The 16,642-nt window shown below is 40.6% G+C and overlaps 1 protein-coding gene across 1 annotated transcript in view; it reads left to right on the top strand.

The window, feature by feature from the left end:
* Positions 1 to 12,555, top strand: part of FMN2 (formin 2) — a 342,456-nt gene extending 329,901 nt beyond the window's left edge. Inside the window, exons 17-18 of the mRNA XM_070602584.1 lie at positions 9,334 to 9,415; positions 11,002 to 12,555. Of these exons, the coding sequence (XP_070458685.1) occupies positions 9,334 to 9,415; positions 11,002 to 11,028 (109 nt within the window). The 3' untranslated portion in view covers positions 11,029 to 12,555. The remainder of the gene's footprint in view (positions 1 to 9,333; positions 9,416 to 11,001) is intronic.
* Positions 12,556 to 16,642: the final 4,087 nt, after the last annotated feature.

The following is a 16,642-nucleotide window of genomic DNA, read 5'->3' as shown; positions in this document are numbered from 1 at the left end:
CTGCCACAGATTGACGTGTGACTCCAAGGAAGTAATTTGACCATTTTAAGTTTCAATTTCCTCATTGTAAAGCTGGGTAACAACAGACTCCACCTCTTGGGGTTACTACCAGATTTAAAGGAAATAGTATCTGTAAACCCTCAGCCCAGTGCCTGTAAGTTCTCAGTAAGTGTCAGCTGCTATTGTGCTGAGCCAGGCACTGTGCTGGGTGTGGCACGTGGAGAGGAAAGACATTCCGCTCTCTGCCTTCCAAGAGCTTACATTATAGTGTCTTTGAAGATGCTTTTTCTGTGGAAGCTTTCTAAAGGGGAAGGGATATTGAACTTGGGAAATAATTGAAGATCTTGTATCCCAATTTACTTCCCATCGCAGGAATACCATTTTTACAGTACTAATAGCTAGACATTGAGCTGTGATTTTGTACCCTTGTTAGTGGGCGTGATAGGGAAGGAGTACAGACTCCAAAGTCAACCATATCTGGGTTTTCTTCTTCATTCTTCCATTGTGTGACCTCAAGAACCTCTCTGAGTCCCAGGTTCCTTGTCTCTAAAATACCCTAACAGCATCTCTCATGCTTCGTCGCCGGATGGTTAAATGTGGTGGTGCACATGAGTACCCACTGTGTGTAGCACACCTCTGGCTCACTGCAAATGTTAATTTTCTTCAAATAAGAAAGCAACTCACTTTTGGACATCTGTGATTGCTAGGGCAGTTTTCTTCGTTCTCAGGTTAAAAGATTTGTCTCTATATAAATTTTACCAGTTGATTGTGCTTAGACCCCCGTCAACTGTGATGCTTTTTAAAACAAGAACATAACCACACATAAAGTCACCCTGTTATCTTCGTCGAGCATATTTGATCATTGTAAATTCGTCTAAGTATCCTCTCATCTAGCCATCATCTCTCTATCTAGTCCTCAGACATCCCATTCAAGATTCTTTAAATACTTTGTTGAAATGAAGATATGTTACATCTGTCATTTATCTTTTCCACTAACCTACGAGTTAATAAGAGTTAGTGAGACTAGTTTGATACAATTTCATGTTGAATCCTTGCAGGCTCCTAATGATTCATGTAGTGTGTACAAAATTAGTTTTTCTATACGATGGAACAACTATTACTATTTCATAACTTTAAATTTTATGTACATTCATTCAAGCTAAATTGTTATTTATGGATGGAATTATAACAGTAAGTCAGTAAACTCAAAGGTCAAGTCAGATAAAACTCTGCATAGTTTACTCAATGTGATTGGACATCCAGACTCACTGCTGAAGAGTTTGCCAGAGGAAGGGCGCAAAAACAAGAGATGTCCATCCAAGGCCTAGTTATTTGCCAAAATCTCTCTCTGTGATTTTCTTAGCTTAATTTTAGTGTCCCTGTTCGTCATCATTCACTCACTGAGTCAGTTCTTTTTCTAGTATCTAGTGAGTACTTACCTGTGTGAGCTTTTTTATTATCCCTGGCAATGTCAAAGTGATACACGTGATCCCTAATCTCAAGGGGCTTCCTGTTCAATAAGGCAGAGACCGATAAATGAATAGCCACGGGTCTTCTTTAAAATGAAAGTCATGAAAGCAGAGGGGACTGCATGCATAAGCCTGCCTGCACGTCAGGAGTACTTCCCATAGGAAGCCAGTTTTGAGCTGAATTTGAAGGACCCATGGGAGGAAGAGAAAAAAGAATGGGCCGTCCCAGAGGAACAGATTTAGCAAAGACCTCCGTAGGAGTGGGGAATGGTTCCGGATGGCTGGAGCCCATGGAACGTTGTAGAGACTGAAGAGAAAATAGGTTAGTTGTAAATGGCCTTGAATACCTCACTCAGGAACTTGAACAGTTTTTTCTTGACAAACGGGTAATTGGTTCAGGTGATTCCCACGTTTAGGACATTTGTGAAGGATGGATTAGACCCACGTGGAAGCCTGTCTGCAGGGGATGCCAGTGGTTCAGGTGACACAAGGAGGGGGCTTGAAAAGTAATCAGGGACGATGGAATTAGAGAGGTTGGGACAGATTTTAAAATCGTTACTAAGGAATAATTAATAACAGAACTTGTTAACCATTTGCATATGCTTGGAGGGGGTGGTGAAGACGGGGAGACAGAGTTTGGAGAGTGAAGGGCTATGTTCTTAACCAAGGCCCAGGTGGGGAGAGGAGAAGAATGTCCACTAGGAGCTGGAGCTTGGGGGAAAGGTCAGAGCTAGAGGTATGCATCCGAGCGTCTTCAGCACAGCAGCGATAGTTGGGATTATAAAGGGGAGCTTTCCTGTGGATACTAGAGTCAAGATTAGAGCCCTGGGGGGGAAATAGCATTGGGGTGAGGGTTAACAAATAAGCAGCAAAAGAGATTAAGGAAGCATGTAAAGAAAGATAGCTGGAAAACTCACAAGTTCTCTGAGGACCAAAGGATAAGAGAACTTAAAGAATTAGTGACTAGTGAACTAACCCTATCAGTCATTAGCATGGTGGACGAGAGTAAGGACTAGAAAACACTGGTGGAGGTGGATTTGCCACTTAGGAAAGAATTGACAGCTTTTTGACTCAGTGGAGAGGCTGATGTGAATAATGATGTGTTGTGTGTGTGTGTGTGTGTGTGTGTGTGTGTGTGAATTTTTTGTTTTGTTTGCTCTGAAATGCTCCTCATCTTTCCTCACCGATAACCATTCCAAGACTATGGGGAAAAGCTTTCTTCTGAGGTAGCTCATTCATGAGTTATAATATTCTGCATTTATAGACTCTCAGACAGTCATCAAAGAGATTCAGACTATAAGAAATTGAGTGGATTGGTTGAAATGTGTTTCCTTCGAATAAATGACATCTTTTTTCACCCATGTATACTCCACAAAAATAGTTTCAAGAAACACTGATGTACACCATCTCTGCTTATTGGCTTTATGTTCATGAGAAGAATGTATTTGTGGTTTTTAGAACATAGAACATGTGTGTCTAATTGTCGTGGAATCCTAGATTTTGGACTACGAATATTCCTCAAAATTCAGCTCATATTTTTGATAAAAGTGGCAGGCTTCCCTCGTGGATTACAGTGAAGTGAGGGGACTACGAGGTGTATAAGTCATCTCTGTTGGCCCCACAGCCCCAGTGAGTGGGGCCGGGCCCTCTGGACTGTACAGCACGTCCTCCTTCAGCTCTTGGTGTCCGTCACTGAGCCACATTCCTGTCACGTCAAGCAACTCGAAGGTTTTTTTAAAGCTTGTTTTCCTTGAGTCAGGAGCTCCTTTGCGCTCATTCTGATTGCTCTCCGTAAGCATTTGAGGTTTTCTCTGAAAAAGTCGGAGGTTGTCAGGACTGAAATTCAGAAATTCATCTCAAAGTCTGAAATATGTGCCTGAGGAAACTTAAGTTCTTTCCACTTGAGGTAATGGTGAGGGACATTTTGGTCGATTGTTCTCATTATATTTTCAGGGGTTTTGTGGGTTTGTGTGTGTGTATTTTAAATCACTGAGATTATAAAGGAGAGAGGACAAAGCCAGGAACAACCCCCTCCTCAAATCATCTTTAATTCCACATGGCCTCTAATACATCCGTCTTTACCTGGCGAGAGACCCACAACTATGTGTGTGTGTGTGTTTGTCTTTTTTTCCCTTTCTCTTGAGGGTGGTGTTGTGTTTCAGTGAAGTACATTGTGAACTGGTCATAATGATAATCACGCCAACTCTTAGCTTGTTGTTAGAAGGTCCATGTCCGCCGTCTCAGGACCTCAGACATGTGACATCCCAGCGCCAGGCTGCACTTAAGTCCCTCACGGCTGTAGACTCCAGTAAGGAATCAGGCTGCTCCCAGCAAGCCGGGTTGGAGCCAGCAGGAAATGAATCCGTCTGCCACAGCTATTTGTTTAGACCAAATTATTAATGCTTAGTGGCAGACGAATGGCCCCCTTTCTCATTCGACTGAATGACGGGAGCCTATCTGTTTTCTTGATAAGACTGTGGCCAGCCCGGCGTTTGGTCTAGAAGGTAGATAAAAATTATTCTGCCTGCGGGCTGCAGGGATGTCTGGTTTCCTTTCTCTGTATCTGTGCCAGAGGCTATCTCCCTTATTCATCTCGCACACTGTCTTTAAACTTAATCACACTGAACTTTCTGTATATGTTTGCCTGACAATAAATGGGTCTGGGGTGAGGGAGGGAAAGTGCAGAGAAAATACATCTTTATTAGGAGAGAAATAAGAAAACACTCTCTTTGTTTAGAATAACGCTGGTGTAGATGAGCCCAGTTCTTCTAAGGACAAAATTTGAAAAACTTTCCATTTGTTTTAAAAATACCAAAATAAATATAATATTTGGAATTTAACCTAGTTTCAACAAATTCTGTGATAAAAAGTATTTTTCATTCTATCACTTACCATTGTCTTCTCTATAATATATTCTCAATCTCCTAGACTCACATTTTCTATGCTTATAATTTACTTCTAAGCTTAATATCTTAAAACTAAATGAAGTTGTTACAACTTCCAGTGTTTGGCATGTAAGGAATAAAAAATCTGTAGAGACGTATTGAAATTTAACTAGTTTTTTAGGTTACACTTTAGTACATAAATGTAATACGAGTTTTTTTTTAAATAAATTTAAACTTTAGTACTTAGAGATGTTTTGTTTTCCTCTGGTCATTTTTGCGCAGGCCCTAGAAAACGATTCACCCGAGGGATGATCTCGTAGTCATATTCCTCACTAAATCCCTCTCTTCTTATCCTGTGGGTGGTTGTAGCATCGCAGAATCTGCCAGTACCGGTTAATGGTGTCACACTTCTTTACCTTGATAAGCTTGAGTTTCAGGTTTTACGTTCTTTCCAGTATTACTTTCTGTCCTCATGGGCAACTTGCTGAATAAAGCAGGTTGGGTGGTGCAATATAGCGACCTTTGCAACACCTTAGACTCTTACACTACCTATCTGTAAGTCAGACTTCTGGCCTGCCTAACCTTGCAGACACAGCTGCGAAACCTGAGGTATGTGGGAGGTGCAGCGGGAGGGGAAGCCCCGTGACAGCTGAAATTACTGCCTCCAAGTCCAGGAACCTTCTTCTTTAGCTCAAGCTCAACTCGGAGTTATTGCTGTAATTGGAGGCCCACCGAAATTACTTACTTCGCTGGCTTTCCTCTCTCGAGAAGACAGAAATTATTAAAAGAAGGCAGAGGCTCTGCTTAAGGCAGGCATGCTGGCGCTGGCGAGAAGTGATCACAACCTGCCGTCCTAGACAGAAGCAAAACTTAGGAAGGGGATGGGATGTAAATTGGGTGCAGGGTGGCCCGGCCGTGGTGGCCTGAGGAGGCCTGCATCAGCCATTACAGCAGGGCGGGGGCGCGAGGGCGAGGCCGCCAGGGAAATTCAGACAGTTAAAAAATTTCAAGGTTAGTTTTTTCAAAAAGACTTCATTCACAATTGGTGATAAGAAGGTTGGCCCTTGAATGGCACAAGGTCCCATTCTCTGGGTGTCCGTCATTCACTCTCGGTGACTACTGCCAGAGCGAAACTTTGCTTGTGACAAAAGCCGTGTTGCTCACATTGGTCCCCTGCTCTGTTGACAAACCGCTTCCACGTGCCTTCTGGTCATTTCCTATAACTAAACTCTCCCTTGAAAGATAAAGAAGCCCTCGTATTCTTTGATTACCTTTGGTCCTCCATTTAATGGATAAGCATATACTTTCGGAATTTGTTCAACATAGTTTTGTTTCTAAAGTTTCACATTACTGCAAAATAGGCACATAAACAACTCTCACAGCCACTGTATACTGTTTAGTATCCTCCTCTTCTGTCTAAAAAATAATGTGACATTTCCTGTTTTCTAGTCTCTGCTTTCTGTGTTGTTTTCCAAAACCACTAAAAGTGATGAGTGAAGAACTTTCTTTTCATTATTATATGCTTTGGTTTTGACCATATTTTCCGTCTGTCGTCGAGGTGGCTGACTAGAAGTCTCGACTGTTAGAATAAACTTATCAAAGATGTCATCCGCAAATTTTCCCCTGCCTTGTTAGTTCTCTCCTAGTGCTCGGTCTTATTGACAAATGCCCTGGCGGTGGCCTCGGGCGCCTGGAGCCCCCGAGGAAGAGCGCAGCTTCAGGGAGCACCCGGGCGTGTCTGCCGGGCGCAGACCTGCCAACCTGCCGAGAGCTGGACGCCAAGGACCGAGTCCTGCAGCCCAGCTGTGGTGTCCTCTCTCCTCGTGGTGACTGCTGTCTCTCTTTGTAAACGAAGAATTGTCTCTCATTTTATTCCCCTCCTCCTCTTACAGCAGGGTGTATTGCTCATTGTTATTTATTGTTTGAAATGTTGTTGCCACCATGCCTTTCACTTACAGCCTTTGATGTTATGAGATGAACATCGTTTTCTTACTCAGTTTGGGAAATTTTAGGCATCACTGGAGGAAGGGTGAGGCAGGAGGGGAAGGGGGTGGAACATGTATGAGTAGTTACTCAAGAGGCCTGAACTCGGAGCTGACAGCGCTGCCACGATGGAGGGCCCGAGGGATGACGCTCGGACAGACAGCTGCCTCGGCCCCGCCATCCCGGCTTCTCCCTCATTATCTTTCTTATTTCTGCCAACTCTGGCAGTGTATCTCACCTCCAGGGACACATTCTTTTTTCCTCCCTAAAGTGTTGAAAAAATTTCTTGTCAGGGTTTTGTTGAAATGAAATTGGCTTTTGGAAGAAGCAGCATTTGCTAGGAAGCTGGGAGGGGTGGGATTCACCAAGTGCTGAAGGGAGCACGTTTTCGCTCTCTGGGGCTGTGGCCATGGACAGAGAGGGGTGAGGAAGTGGTGGTCCAGGGGCGCAGCGTGGCTGCCCAGGCTGGGCTTTGGGGAGAATGCCTCGGCTCCAGGCACAGTTTCTCAGAGCGTGGCCCACCAGCTGCCTGCAGCCGATTCTTCTGGGTGCCGCTTATCAATGCATCCCAGAGCAGAATACAGAATACAGAAGCAAGGGCCTGGAGAGCTGCATCTGAAGAGATCCCCCATGATTCTTTGAAGAGCGAGTGCTCAAGATTCTGGTGCATAGCTGGAGGTGCTTAAGACGCAGTGACTACCCCACTTGAGTCAGGTGCAGAAGAAACTGAAGCATAAACCAGAAGGCCAGTTTGAACTTTGCCCCTGAGTAGCGTGGGTCCAGTGGCAGTGAAGGGAGATATGTTCACAGCCCCTTCAGCTCGCTGTGGTGTCTTTGACTTTAGCTGGGCCTGTGCATGTGGTACTCTGTGTATAGCTCTCTTCTTTCACCCTCAGTCCCCTTTCCCCTTACAAGAAAAGTCTGGAAAATTAAGATTTCTCTTTGAAACGAGGTTCAGCCATCCACCTGCTCCAGAAAGGTTTCTACAACCCGTACCCCCCAACCCCAGGAGCCTCCTGTGGGGCACAGCTGGCCCTCTGCAAGCCTAGGTGGCTGTGCTTGACGCACCCTTGTAATTTACTTGCTTGCGTGTGTCTCTCTCCTGTTAGACATTGAGTTTAATTGTCCTTATAAAATTGAGCCAAGCCCAGCGCCCGACTGGGACTTACTGCTCCATAAATGATTGTCAAGTGAATGGATGAGCTGAAAGATCCTGGGCGGCATCTTTGACGCACACGCTCCTCGGTTTTCGTCATCTCTGCCATAAGGAATGGCTGACTTTGTTTTTGTGTAAAATTAAATATGTGAGTATTAGACTCAGCTTCCTAGGATGCTTATAAAAATGTGTTTTCAGAGCAAAATAAATAGGAGAGTGAGAAAATTAAGATGCTCTGGTGATCTAAATAGTTGTGAAGTACATTTTTTTAAATGTCATGAAATGCTTTACAGAGCTCCAAGGAAATTGAACAGGGGATCTACTGGATTTTGGCTAAGTGCTAAAAAAAATTTCCTTAATTCCCTGTCCAAATACTTCAACTTAAATTTACTGGCAGCTATTTCAGAGGAAGATGGGAACTCTGCAGTCCTCGGTTTGTTATAGAGAAAATGTTTTTGTCTTCAAATGTTTGGAAGAAGGATTAAAGGCAATTTATGGCTTGGGTGGAAAGTAGTAAGAGTGGAAACAATGGAGCGTCTTCTAAATTGTCATCATTTTCTGGAATTAATAACAATATCAACCCAGCAGGCCTTTATGTCCAGAAGGAATTACTTTGATTTGTCCTGCTTTAAGGTAAAGTGTCACATCAATCTTGTACCTGCAGTTCTGGATTATTTGTTTGATTCTATTGTTTAAAAACAGGGATTCATTCAGCCACATAGACGATGAATTCTATCATTAGAGCTTTTGCCACTGGGCTGAACAAATATGTTTGTAATTCATTTCTTTCAGGAAACAGGCTTCAAGATCTACAGAGAAAGTCTTTCATTGAGACGTCATGGCCTTTTTAGTTTCTCCTGAAATAGTCCGTTTTTAATTCCCAAGGAAAATCACGATACTGAAAAATAAATTAACCTGCTAGGTTATTTTCCTTCTTATGGCACCCCTTTTTAATAGATCCCAGTTTACAGATTTCTTACTGTTTGTTTAATGAAAACACTTATATGTAACTTTTTATAGTATTTTACAGTTTATAAAGAACTTTTTAAATGAATTTTTTTTATTTTTACAGTAACTGTGTAGTAATGCTATTAGATAATGTTGAGCCTTTTTATAATTCGCGGGACTATACGGGTCAGTGATGTGAGGGCTTCACTCGGTGTCAAAGGGCAGAGCCAGGACTTACAGCAGAGCTTCTGCCCGAATACCCTGCTCTTTGAACCGCCCCTCTGGTGACTGCAGTCTGCTCCTTGGAGTATGAGTTTAAAACGAAATCCTAGAAGTGTTGAAACGTTATCATGGCTCACTCTCTGTTTTCCATTTCAATTAAATGATTGGTTCCCATGCTTGATGAGGCTCAGTTTTGTAAAAGCTGCCCCAATGCTCATTGTAAATGACTCTCGCGCATGGGCAAGTATGATGGGGACAAGTGCATCTGAAGTTATTTTAAGTAAGCATATGAGTTTTTATCTGATACCGTTTGTTTAATTATTTTAATGCTTTTGATTTATGTAATGGAGCCAATCTAGTACCCTCGCCTGAAAATGAGAGCTATTTCTTTACTTTATTGTCTGTAAGACTCCTTTAATATAGGATGCAATGTGTACACAAAAATATTAATGTGTTTGTATCCAATTCCATTCGACATCCTTTGCTCCCAAGTTAGGAACCCCTGGATGAATTAGCCTGTAGCCTCTGTGTTTTAAATCCAATGTCGGATAACATTGCTGTGTATGTCATCTTATTTTCTCCAAGAATGCAGATCCTTGAGTTGACTGCAAAGTGGATTGCAGTGATCTAGTAAGACTTTGTTTAAATATACATGTCTTCTCTCCCCCAGAGTAAGAGAAGCCGAAGAGGTGTGTAGGCAGAAGAAGGGAAAATCACTTTATAAAATAAAACCAAGGCATGACTCCGGAATTGTGAGTATTTAACTTTTGCTTTTTTTAACTTGTGATTTTCTTTGGCTTTTAAACACTGTTTTCACTATATATAGAAACTCATATAATAATAAGTTAATAAATTTCCTCTTAAGTTTGAATAAATAATGAGCTCTGACTTAAAGAATCTCCTCGTCCTTATGCCTTTAATCAAGCCCCAAAGGCTAAGAGAGTCTCAGTATTCAGCATTTGAAGCTTAAGAATCAAGATAAATCTACAAAGGAAATGCATATGTGGACGGTGTGTGGGGGGAGCTGGGGCCACCTTCACTTTCTTCGCTGCACGCAATCACAGCACTGGGCTGCCTGTGAGCCCGGAGGGGCCGTGACAGCTGGATTAGCCCACCGGGATCTAAAACACAATGGGAAATGCCAAGCGTGGTGCTGGCCTTTGCTCAGACCAGGGGGCTCAGACCTGCTTTGTACCCACAGATGTTTCTACAGAGGTGGCTGTTACAGCTGTCAGCCAATAGACTGAGTTTAACAAGCTAATCTAAGTTTCTTCTTTGCCCACTTCGTCCTTTAAAATAAAAGGCCCAAGTCGTGCACCTTGGGAGGGAAGGGCTTGGTGAAGATAACAGGTTTTCCCTTGTGATACTGTCAATGTTTTGATCAATGATTTGAGAGATTATGGCTTGGTGCCACAGAGTAAGTACATGCTGCTGTTTTAAATGAAAAGTTGAGTTCTGCCTTCAAATAGGAGCATTTTGAATTCAATGTCTAATATTATCTAAATGGAAAAGATATTAAAATAACCCAAATGGGGATATGATTAAACAGCCCTATTTAGAAAAAGTTAGGCATTACATCTCCAGTTAAAAGATATTTTTGGGGCTGGCCCAGTGCATAGTAGTTAAGTTCATGCACTCCACTTCTGCGCCTGGGGTTTGCAGATTTGGATCCCAGGCATGGACTTACACACTGCTCATTAAGACATGCTGTGGCAGCATCACGTATGTAAAGTAGAGGAAGATTGGCATAGATGTTAACTCAGGGCCAATCTTCCTCACCAAAAAAAAAAAAAGGGATATTTTTCCCTTCAGTTTCTCTGTATCAAAATTAATCCTATCAAATGACAAGTATTCTATTATGGTTTAGTTTATTTTCTGTCTTTTTGATTAAAGTACGATCTTAAAGGAGTATTGAATGAGGAGAAATAATTATTTATTAGTTAACCTCAATCATGCTATTTTAAGGATGGAAGAGAGTTGAATCACATTAACCACGAAATGAAGCAGCCAGTTCAGTTTTCATATTTATATATTTGTGCTCAGCACTGGAAACGAGAAAAGTGAGTTGGCACCCTTTCACATCGATTAGAAGCTAACTTTTAAAAAGCTTTTTTTTTTCTTAAAAAATATTTGATGATTTGTCTTGGAGAAAATTCTAAAAGATAGAGCAGATTCTACTTATTTTTTTTTTTCCTTTACAAGCTGGTAGATCTTTAACATTTTCCCAAAGAATTGGATCCAAACAAGGGAAAGATCTTGTGTGGGCTATTCTAAATTCCATCCCTTTTTAAAAGTTCTTCTTTCTAACTGTAACTTTTATCTGGTACTTTTATTTTAGAAAGCAAAAATAAGCATGAAAACCTGAACAATGAAAAGCAGAGCGAAAACGAGTCCCTGCAGCCACTTCCACAACATTCAGCTGACCTGAGGGCGGGGAGGAACCTGCACCGTTTTGATCGTCTTTCTTCTTGACCTCTTGCATAATCTTTGTGTTTTCTGGACAGTTCACTGATGGTTGAATTTTATTGTACATTCATATAAAAATGCAAAAGCAGTAGACCAGTGGAGAATTTAACACCTTTTCTTTTTTGTCAAGTTTATGGTATTATACCAATAGACCAAAACAGCATGTTGTAAGAGGCAGTATCTGCATTCATTCTGAACATGCTAAACATTAACCTGAAATTTACTTTTGTGGGATATTCCCTCTCACAGCAGAACACCTCCCATTCCACTGACAACCAGTGCTCCCCATCACTGCGTTTAGACTTATGGTTACAATGTTATTTCTAGTGAATTGTTTGTATCAGTTTCATGTCTACAATATAAATTTTCTATTTTAAAATTTAAGTACCATTTATATCTCATAATCAAGGCTTTCCCAACTGTTGGGTTGCTCTCCATAACTATATATTTGTGAAAGAAGATAATCATTTTTTTACTCAAGTCAGATAATCAATAGAAAAAAATACAGCAGAAGGAAAACCCTTCCCTATAAATCATTTCATATAGGCAGGAGCCAGAGTTTTAAGTTTAATGAAGGCTTTCATCAGACTTCGTTCTTTGAGAACAGAATTGCAGCAAAAGTAAATTGAACTAAAGATTTTCCACTCTATAGCATTTACCATTGCCCTTCACAAAGAAAACATGACTCAATATTTTGAAGGAATTTAAATAAATGATGCTCATAAAATTGCCAAACATGACTAATTATTGGCAAAAAATGATAATAATAAGGTTTTGGATGGATTGGAATCTCTCTGGAACCTCTTCATTAAACATACCTGCCTGAGTGTTGTGACATGGCTGGGGTTGGCTTGATGTGTTACGGCAGGTGATTCAAAGCTGTAAAATGAGTATGTCGTGATTCAGTGTCTCAAGGAGGCTAGGAAAGCATTTTATTTTACTTTACTTTGAGGGAGGAAAAGTGTATCTCTCACTCTTTCTGAGAGTTCTTTAAAGTCAGCTCATGATGCATTGCGATGGTTCTGTCTAACATTAATGGCTTGTTTTTTTGATTCTTTTAATGATATTTGTTGGGAGTTATGGTTGTGGACACAGAGGAGAATTTATTGCTATTGAAAACCAATTATGGAAAGCAACTTAAAATTTTAGAACATGTTCTGAATCATAACTTTGTTTGTATTTATGTAAAATATGGTCTCTTACCTTTTAGTTTGTAGTTTAAGTGCAAAGGAACAGTAGTGGTTTTTTAGTTGTTGTTTTGTAGTTTTCCTGTCCCCTTCAGGCTCTTCAATGTGTATATTACCATCCTTCAATGAAATAATAGGGCATTTAACAAAGATCGCTATGTGCAATACTGTATTTAGTGTTTCTATTTCAATTTTTCTAGGATGTTAATTTATATGAAAATAAAATGAATAATAAAAGAGTTTTATGCCTATTGTTTGCATATTGCCTAAGGATACTTGCAAAATGCAGCCATCATACTTTACACTGGGGGGAAATAAGTTAGATTCTCCGCATTTGAAGATTTTTAAAAGTTCTTATTTCAGACTTAACAGTTGTTAACAGTAAATACTTAACTATTTGAGGAATGCTTATTTTTAGAGGTAATCATTCTGCTACATCAAAACATTTTGGATAAAGGTTGAAATTTTCCTTATGCAATTTGAAGGAAGAAGTATTTTCCACTTATGAACACCAATATATTAATATTTGAGAAATCCTTTTTCCAAAAGTTAGAAATTAGGTGCAAAAATTCATTTGATACAGATTAAGTGGGGGAGGGCTTGGGGCTTCATTTTCTTCCTAGCACTTATCACTGCCTGTTGCTAGCGTATAGTTACGTGGTTTTAGTGTATGGTCTGCCACCCACTCAAATTTAAATCCAGAAAGATAAAGGCTTTTTTCCCTCAGTTCTAAATCTGTAACATTAAATGCAGTATGTGGTACTCAATAAAGATTGATTGATGTAGTGACTAAATAAATGAGAGGAAGAGAAAGGAGAAGTTCCAGAGAGAAGGGGAATGAAGGATCCATAATGTGTGCTGGACGCCCAGTTGGATGTTTCTATTAGATGGAGGATATTGATCAGGAACTCATGAGAGAGCTTCAATTCTGGACATTTTGATGTAAGAACCATCTGCATTCAGGAGGTAGTTGAAATCAAGTAGATTGTTGGAATTGCCTAGGAAATCAGGAATAGATTAAAAAAAGAAAACTAATTGAGGTCAGGTTAAACCAGTGTTTAAAAGAGAAAAAGAAATAGGTCATAAAAGAAACCTCAGGAAGATTAGCCAAGGAATTAAAAGCTGAGAACCACAGAGAAGTAAAATTGCAGAAGTCAAAGTAAACAGCACTTCAAGAAGAGACTCTCCCCACTGACACCTCCCTATTGCCCTTCAAACATAATACGTGTAAATAATAAATGGAATACACTATATGGAATGGAGTGATTTATTCAGTTTTCTATTTAAAACTCTGGGGAGCAATGTAGAAAAGAGGTAACTATAAACTCTAAAGAAAATATGAAAGCAACCAGTTGGAGGCTCTGGACAATGAACAAAGGAGGCAGATTCTGCGGTGGGGGGAGTTGAACTTGTAAGACAAGAGTGGCCTGGCTTCAGTGATGGTGCTGCACGAGACAGCCAGCATCTGCCAGACCAGCCAGAAGACAGGGGGACAATATCTTTAAAGTCCTGGCAGGGGAGAGACCCTGTCAACTAGAATTCTGTATCCTATGAAAAGATACTTCAAGAGTGAAGGTGAAATAAAGACATTTGCATGTATAAGAAAACGACGATATTTGGCACCAGCACACCTGTACTGCAGGAGTGTTAAAGAAAGTGCTTCACGTTGAAGGGACATGAAAGCAAAGGAAAACGTGTATCTTCAGGAAGGAATACTAAGTACCGGAAGTAGTAAATGCCTAGGAGAATATAAAAAACTAGTGATTTTGCTTTTAATTTCTTTTAAACGCTCACAGTTTAAAGCAAAAAATATACAGCATTTGTCTTGAAGAGTTTATAACATATGTAAATTAATACATAAGGCAATTATAAAGGATGGCACGGGGGGGGGAAGAACTTGCAAGATTTCTGCATTTTACATGAAGTGGGACAATATTAACTCCAACAGGCTGTGCAAAGTGAAGGATGTAAACTCTGACAGTGCATGTTAGAACCATGAGTGCAGCCACTAAAAAGCGATGGAAAGAAGTATAACTAAAAAGCCAGTAGATGCATTAACATGGAATTCAAAGTGTACTCGAATAGTTCAAAAGAGGACAGGAAAGGAGGATCAGGGACAACAAAATTAGAAGGGACAAAGGACAAACAGCAAGATGGTAGTCGTAAACAAAACCTTTTCAATAATTACATATAAATGGGCTAAACACTGTAAAAGGCAGATTATGGTGTCTGCTAAAAACACTTTAGTTAGAAAGACACAAGTAGTCATAAATGCATGTGTGTTGATAACAGCTTTGAAATTAATGAAGTGAAATTTGATCGAATTAAGGAAGAAATAATTCCATAATCATAGTTGGAGGTTTTAACACTCCTTTCCTACCTACTAAGAGAACAATAGAGAACAAACCAGTAATGAGGGAGGGAGAGAGGAATCTCCCTAGAGGGTAATGCGAACTAATCATGCTCCATTTTGGGAGGGAAACCAAACCAAGCTCACTACCACGGATGTGGGGCTTACCTACCAGGGAAAGTCAACTGAAAACAGCTTCAGTGGCTGCCAGTGGAGATGCTAACAAAGCAGCATGTGGTGGCAGGAGAAAGCCCAGTGGGGCAAACAGGCCAGCTAACTTGATGGCCCAAGTCTACATCTGCAATGTCTCCAATGCCACTGCCACACAGGAGCCCGGTGCCACCAAAAAAGCCTGGTTCTGGACTGGGAATGGATGGAAAGGGCAGAAAATGACTAGATATAAAGAGGTAAGAGGAGAAAGTGTGAGCACCCTCCCGAGGTGGGTCTGCAAACCAGCTTTCCTAAAGCACGAGGAAAATTGGCAATAAGAAAGAATAAATGGACCCAATAAACAGAAGTGAACTCACCTTCAAAGATGCAACCAGAGGGCAAAATTTAAATGACGTAATAATAATTATCTTTAGCACCTGCAAAGAATTTGAAATATATAATCATTGAAATAGAAAAAATTATGTAAGTGCATAATTCTAGATAGACACAAATTAAGAGACAATTAGTGATTTGGAAGGTAGTGCTAAGGAATTCACTGACGTCATATCACAGAGAAAGTATTTTTAAATGTGTAAGAGAAATTACAAGAGATACAGGATAGGCTGAGAGACTCCAACTTGAGAAGCATCCCATAGGGAGAAACTAAAGGAAACGGCAGAGACAGTGGATTGAAGAAACAGTGGCTGAGAATTTCTAAAATCAGAAAGACATGAATCATCTGCTTAAAAATGCAAAATAAGTGCCAGGCAGGATAAATACCAATAAATTTGAACCTAGAAAAGTCAAAGTGAATCTCTAGCCAGATAAAGAGAAATTTTCAAAACCCGCAGAAAGAAAGTGTCACCAACTAATTGCCCTGAGGAACTTAAGGGTGGGTTCAGAAGAATTTAACTATTTTTCCAAATTTTTTTCCCTTATGTTGAGGAGATGCAATCACCAGACCAGGCCTCCACAGGAGCTGCACCTATCTCCTTTGTCTTATTTTGAATGCTAAGATCTCTCCAGGAGGAGCTTAGGCCTTGTTACCGTAACCTGCAGCATATACGGAAGCATGGTTCCACCTGAGCCTGCGCAAGAGAATGCCTGCTTCTCCCGTTTGACTATTCATTCCCCATCCAAAATAAATGTCCCTGTTTCCCTTTGTTTGGGGACACCATGACTCTGGAAATGATTCTGCATGGTCTCCCATTTGCTGTAAATACACCGTACTGTGTGACAACTACTTCTGGTGGAGGGAACCCACTTTGGTTTCTGTAACATAAGGTCACATCACCTACAATGGAATGATGATAATACTGAGTGCAGATTTGTCTTCAGCAACAAGTATGTGAGCAAATAGTAAGTCTTATCTTCAGATTGTGTAAGGAAAAGCAGTGAATCGAGACCACTATACCCAGCTGAAGCATCATTCACATGGAAGGGGAGATGAATATTTTCAGACATATAAAAACTAAGAGTTTGCTACATAAACACCTTACACAAAGGTCTGCTAAAGGGCATATTTCAGCAAGGGAAAAACCTGGAGACAGTGAAGGGTTCGGATATAAGAAATCACAGAGAGCACAGAAATTGGTGAGACAAACCAACTCAAGATGGTGAACAATGACAACTATGCCTAATGTTTGTGTTTACAAAGGGAGCTAAAATGTTAGGTAATAACAAGATGGCTGGGAGAAATTCAGGGGATAATTCAAGCATGCTAAGGACCTTGCCTTAGTCTACGCACTCATTTAATTCACAAAATGTGTATAGAGTGGTTAATATGTGCCAGAAACTGTTGTAGGCTTGGGGAGTAGTGGACAAGC

Source organism: Equus przewalskii, chromosome 31, assembly GCF_037783145.1.
Source record: "Equus przewalskii isolate Varuska chromosome 31, EquPr2, whole genome shotgun sequence".
Lineage (NCBI taxonomy): Eukaryota > Metazoa > Chordata > Mammalia > Perissodactyla > Equidae > Equus > Equus przewalskii.
Note: the sequence above shows the minus strand (reverse complement) of the source record. Positions and strands in the feature narration are given on the sequence as shown.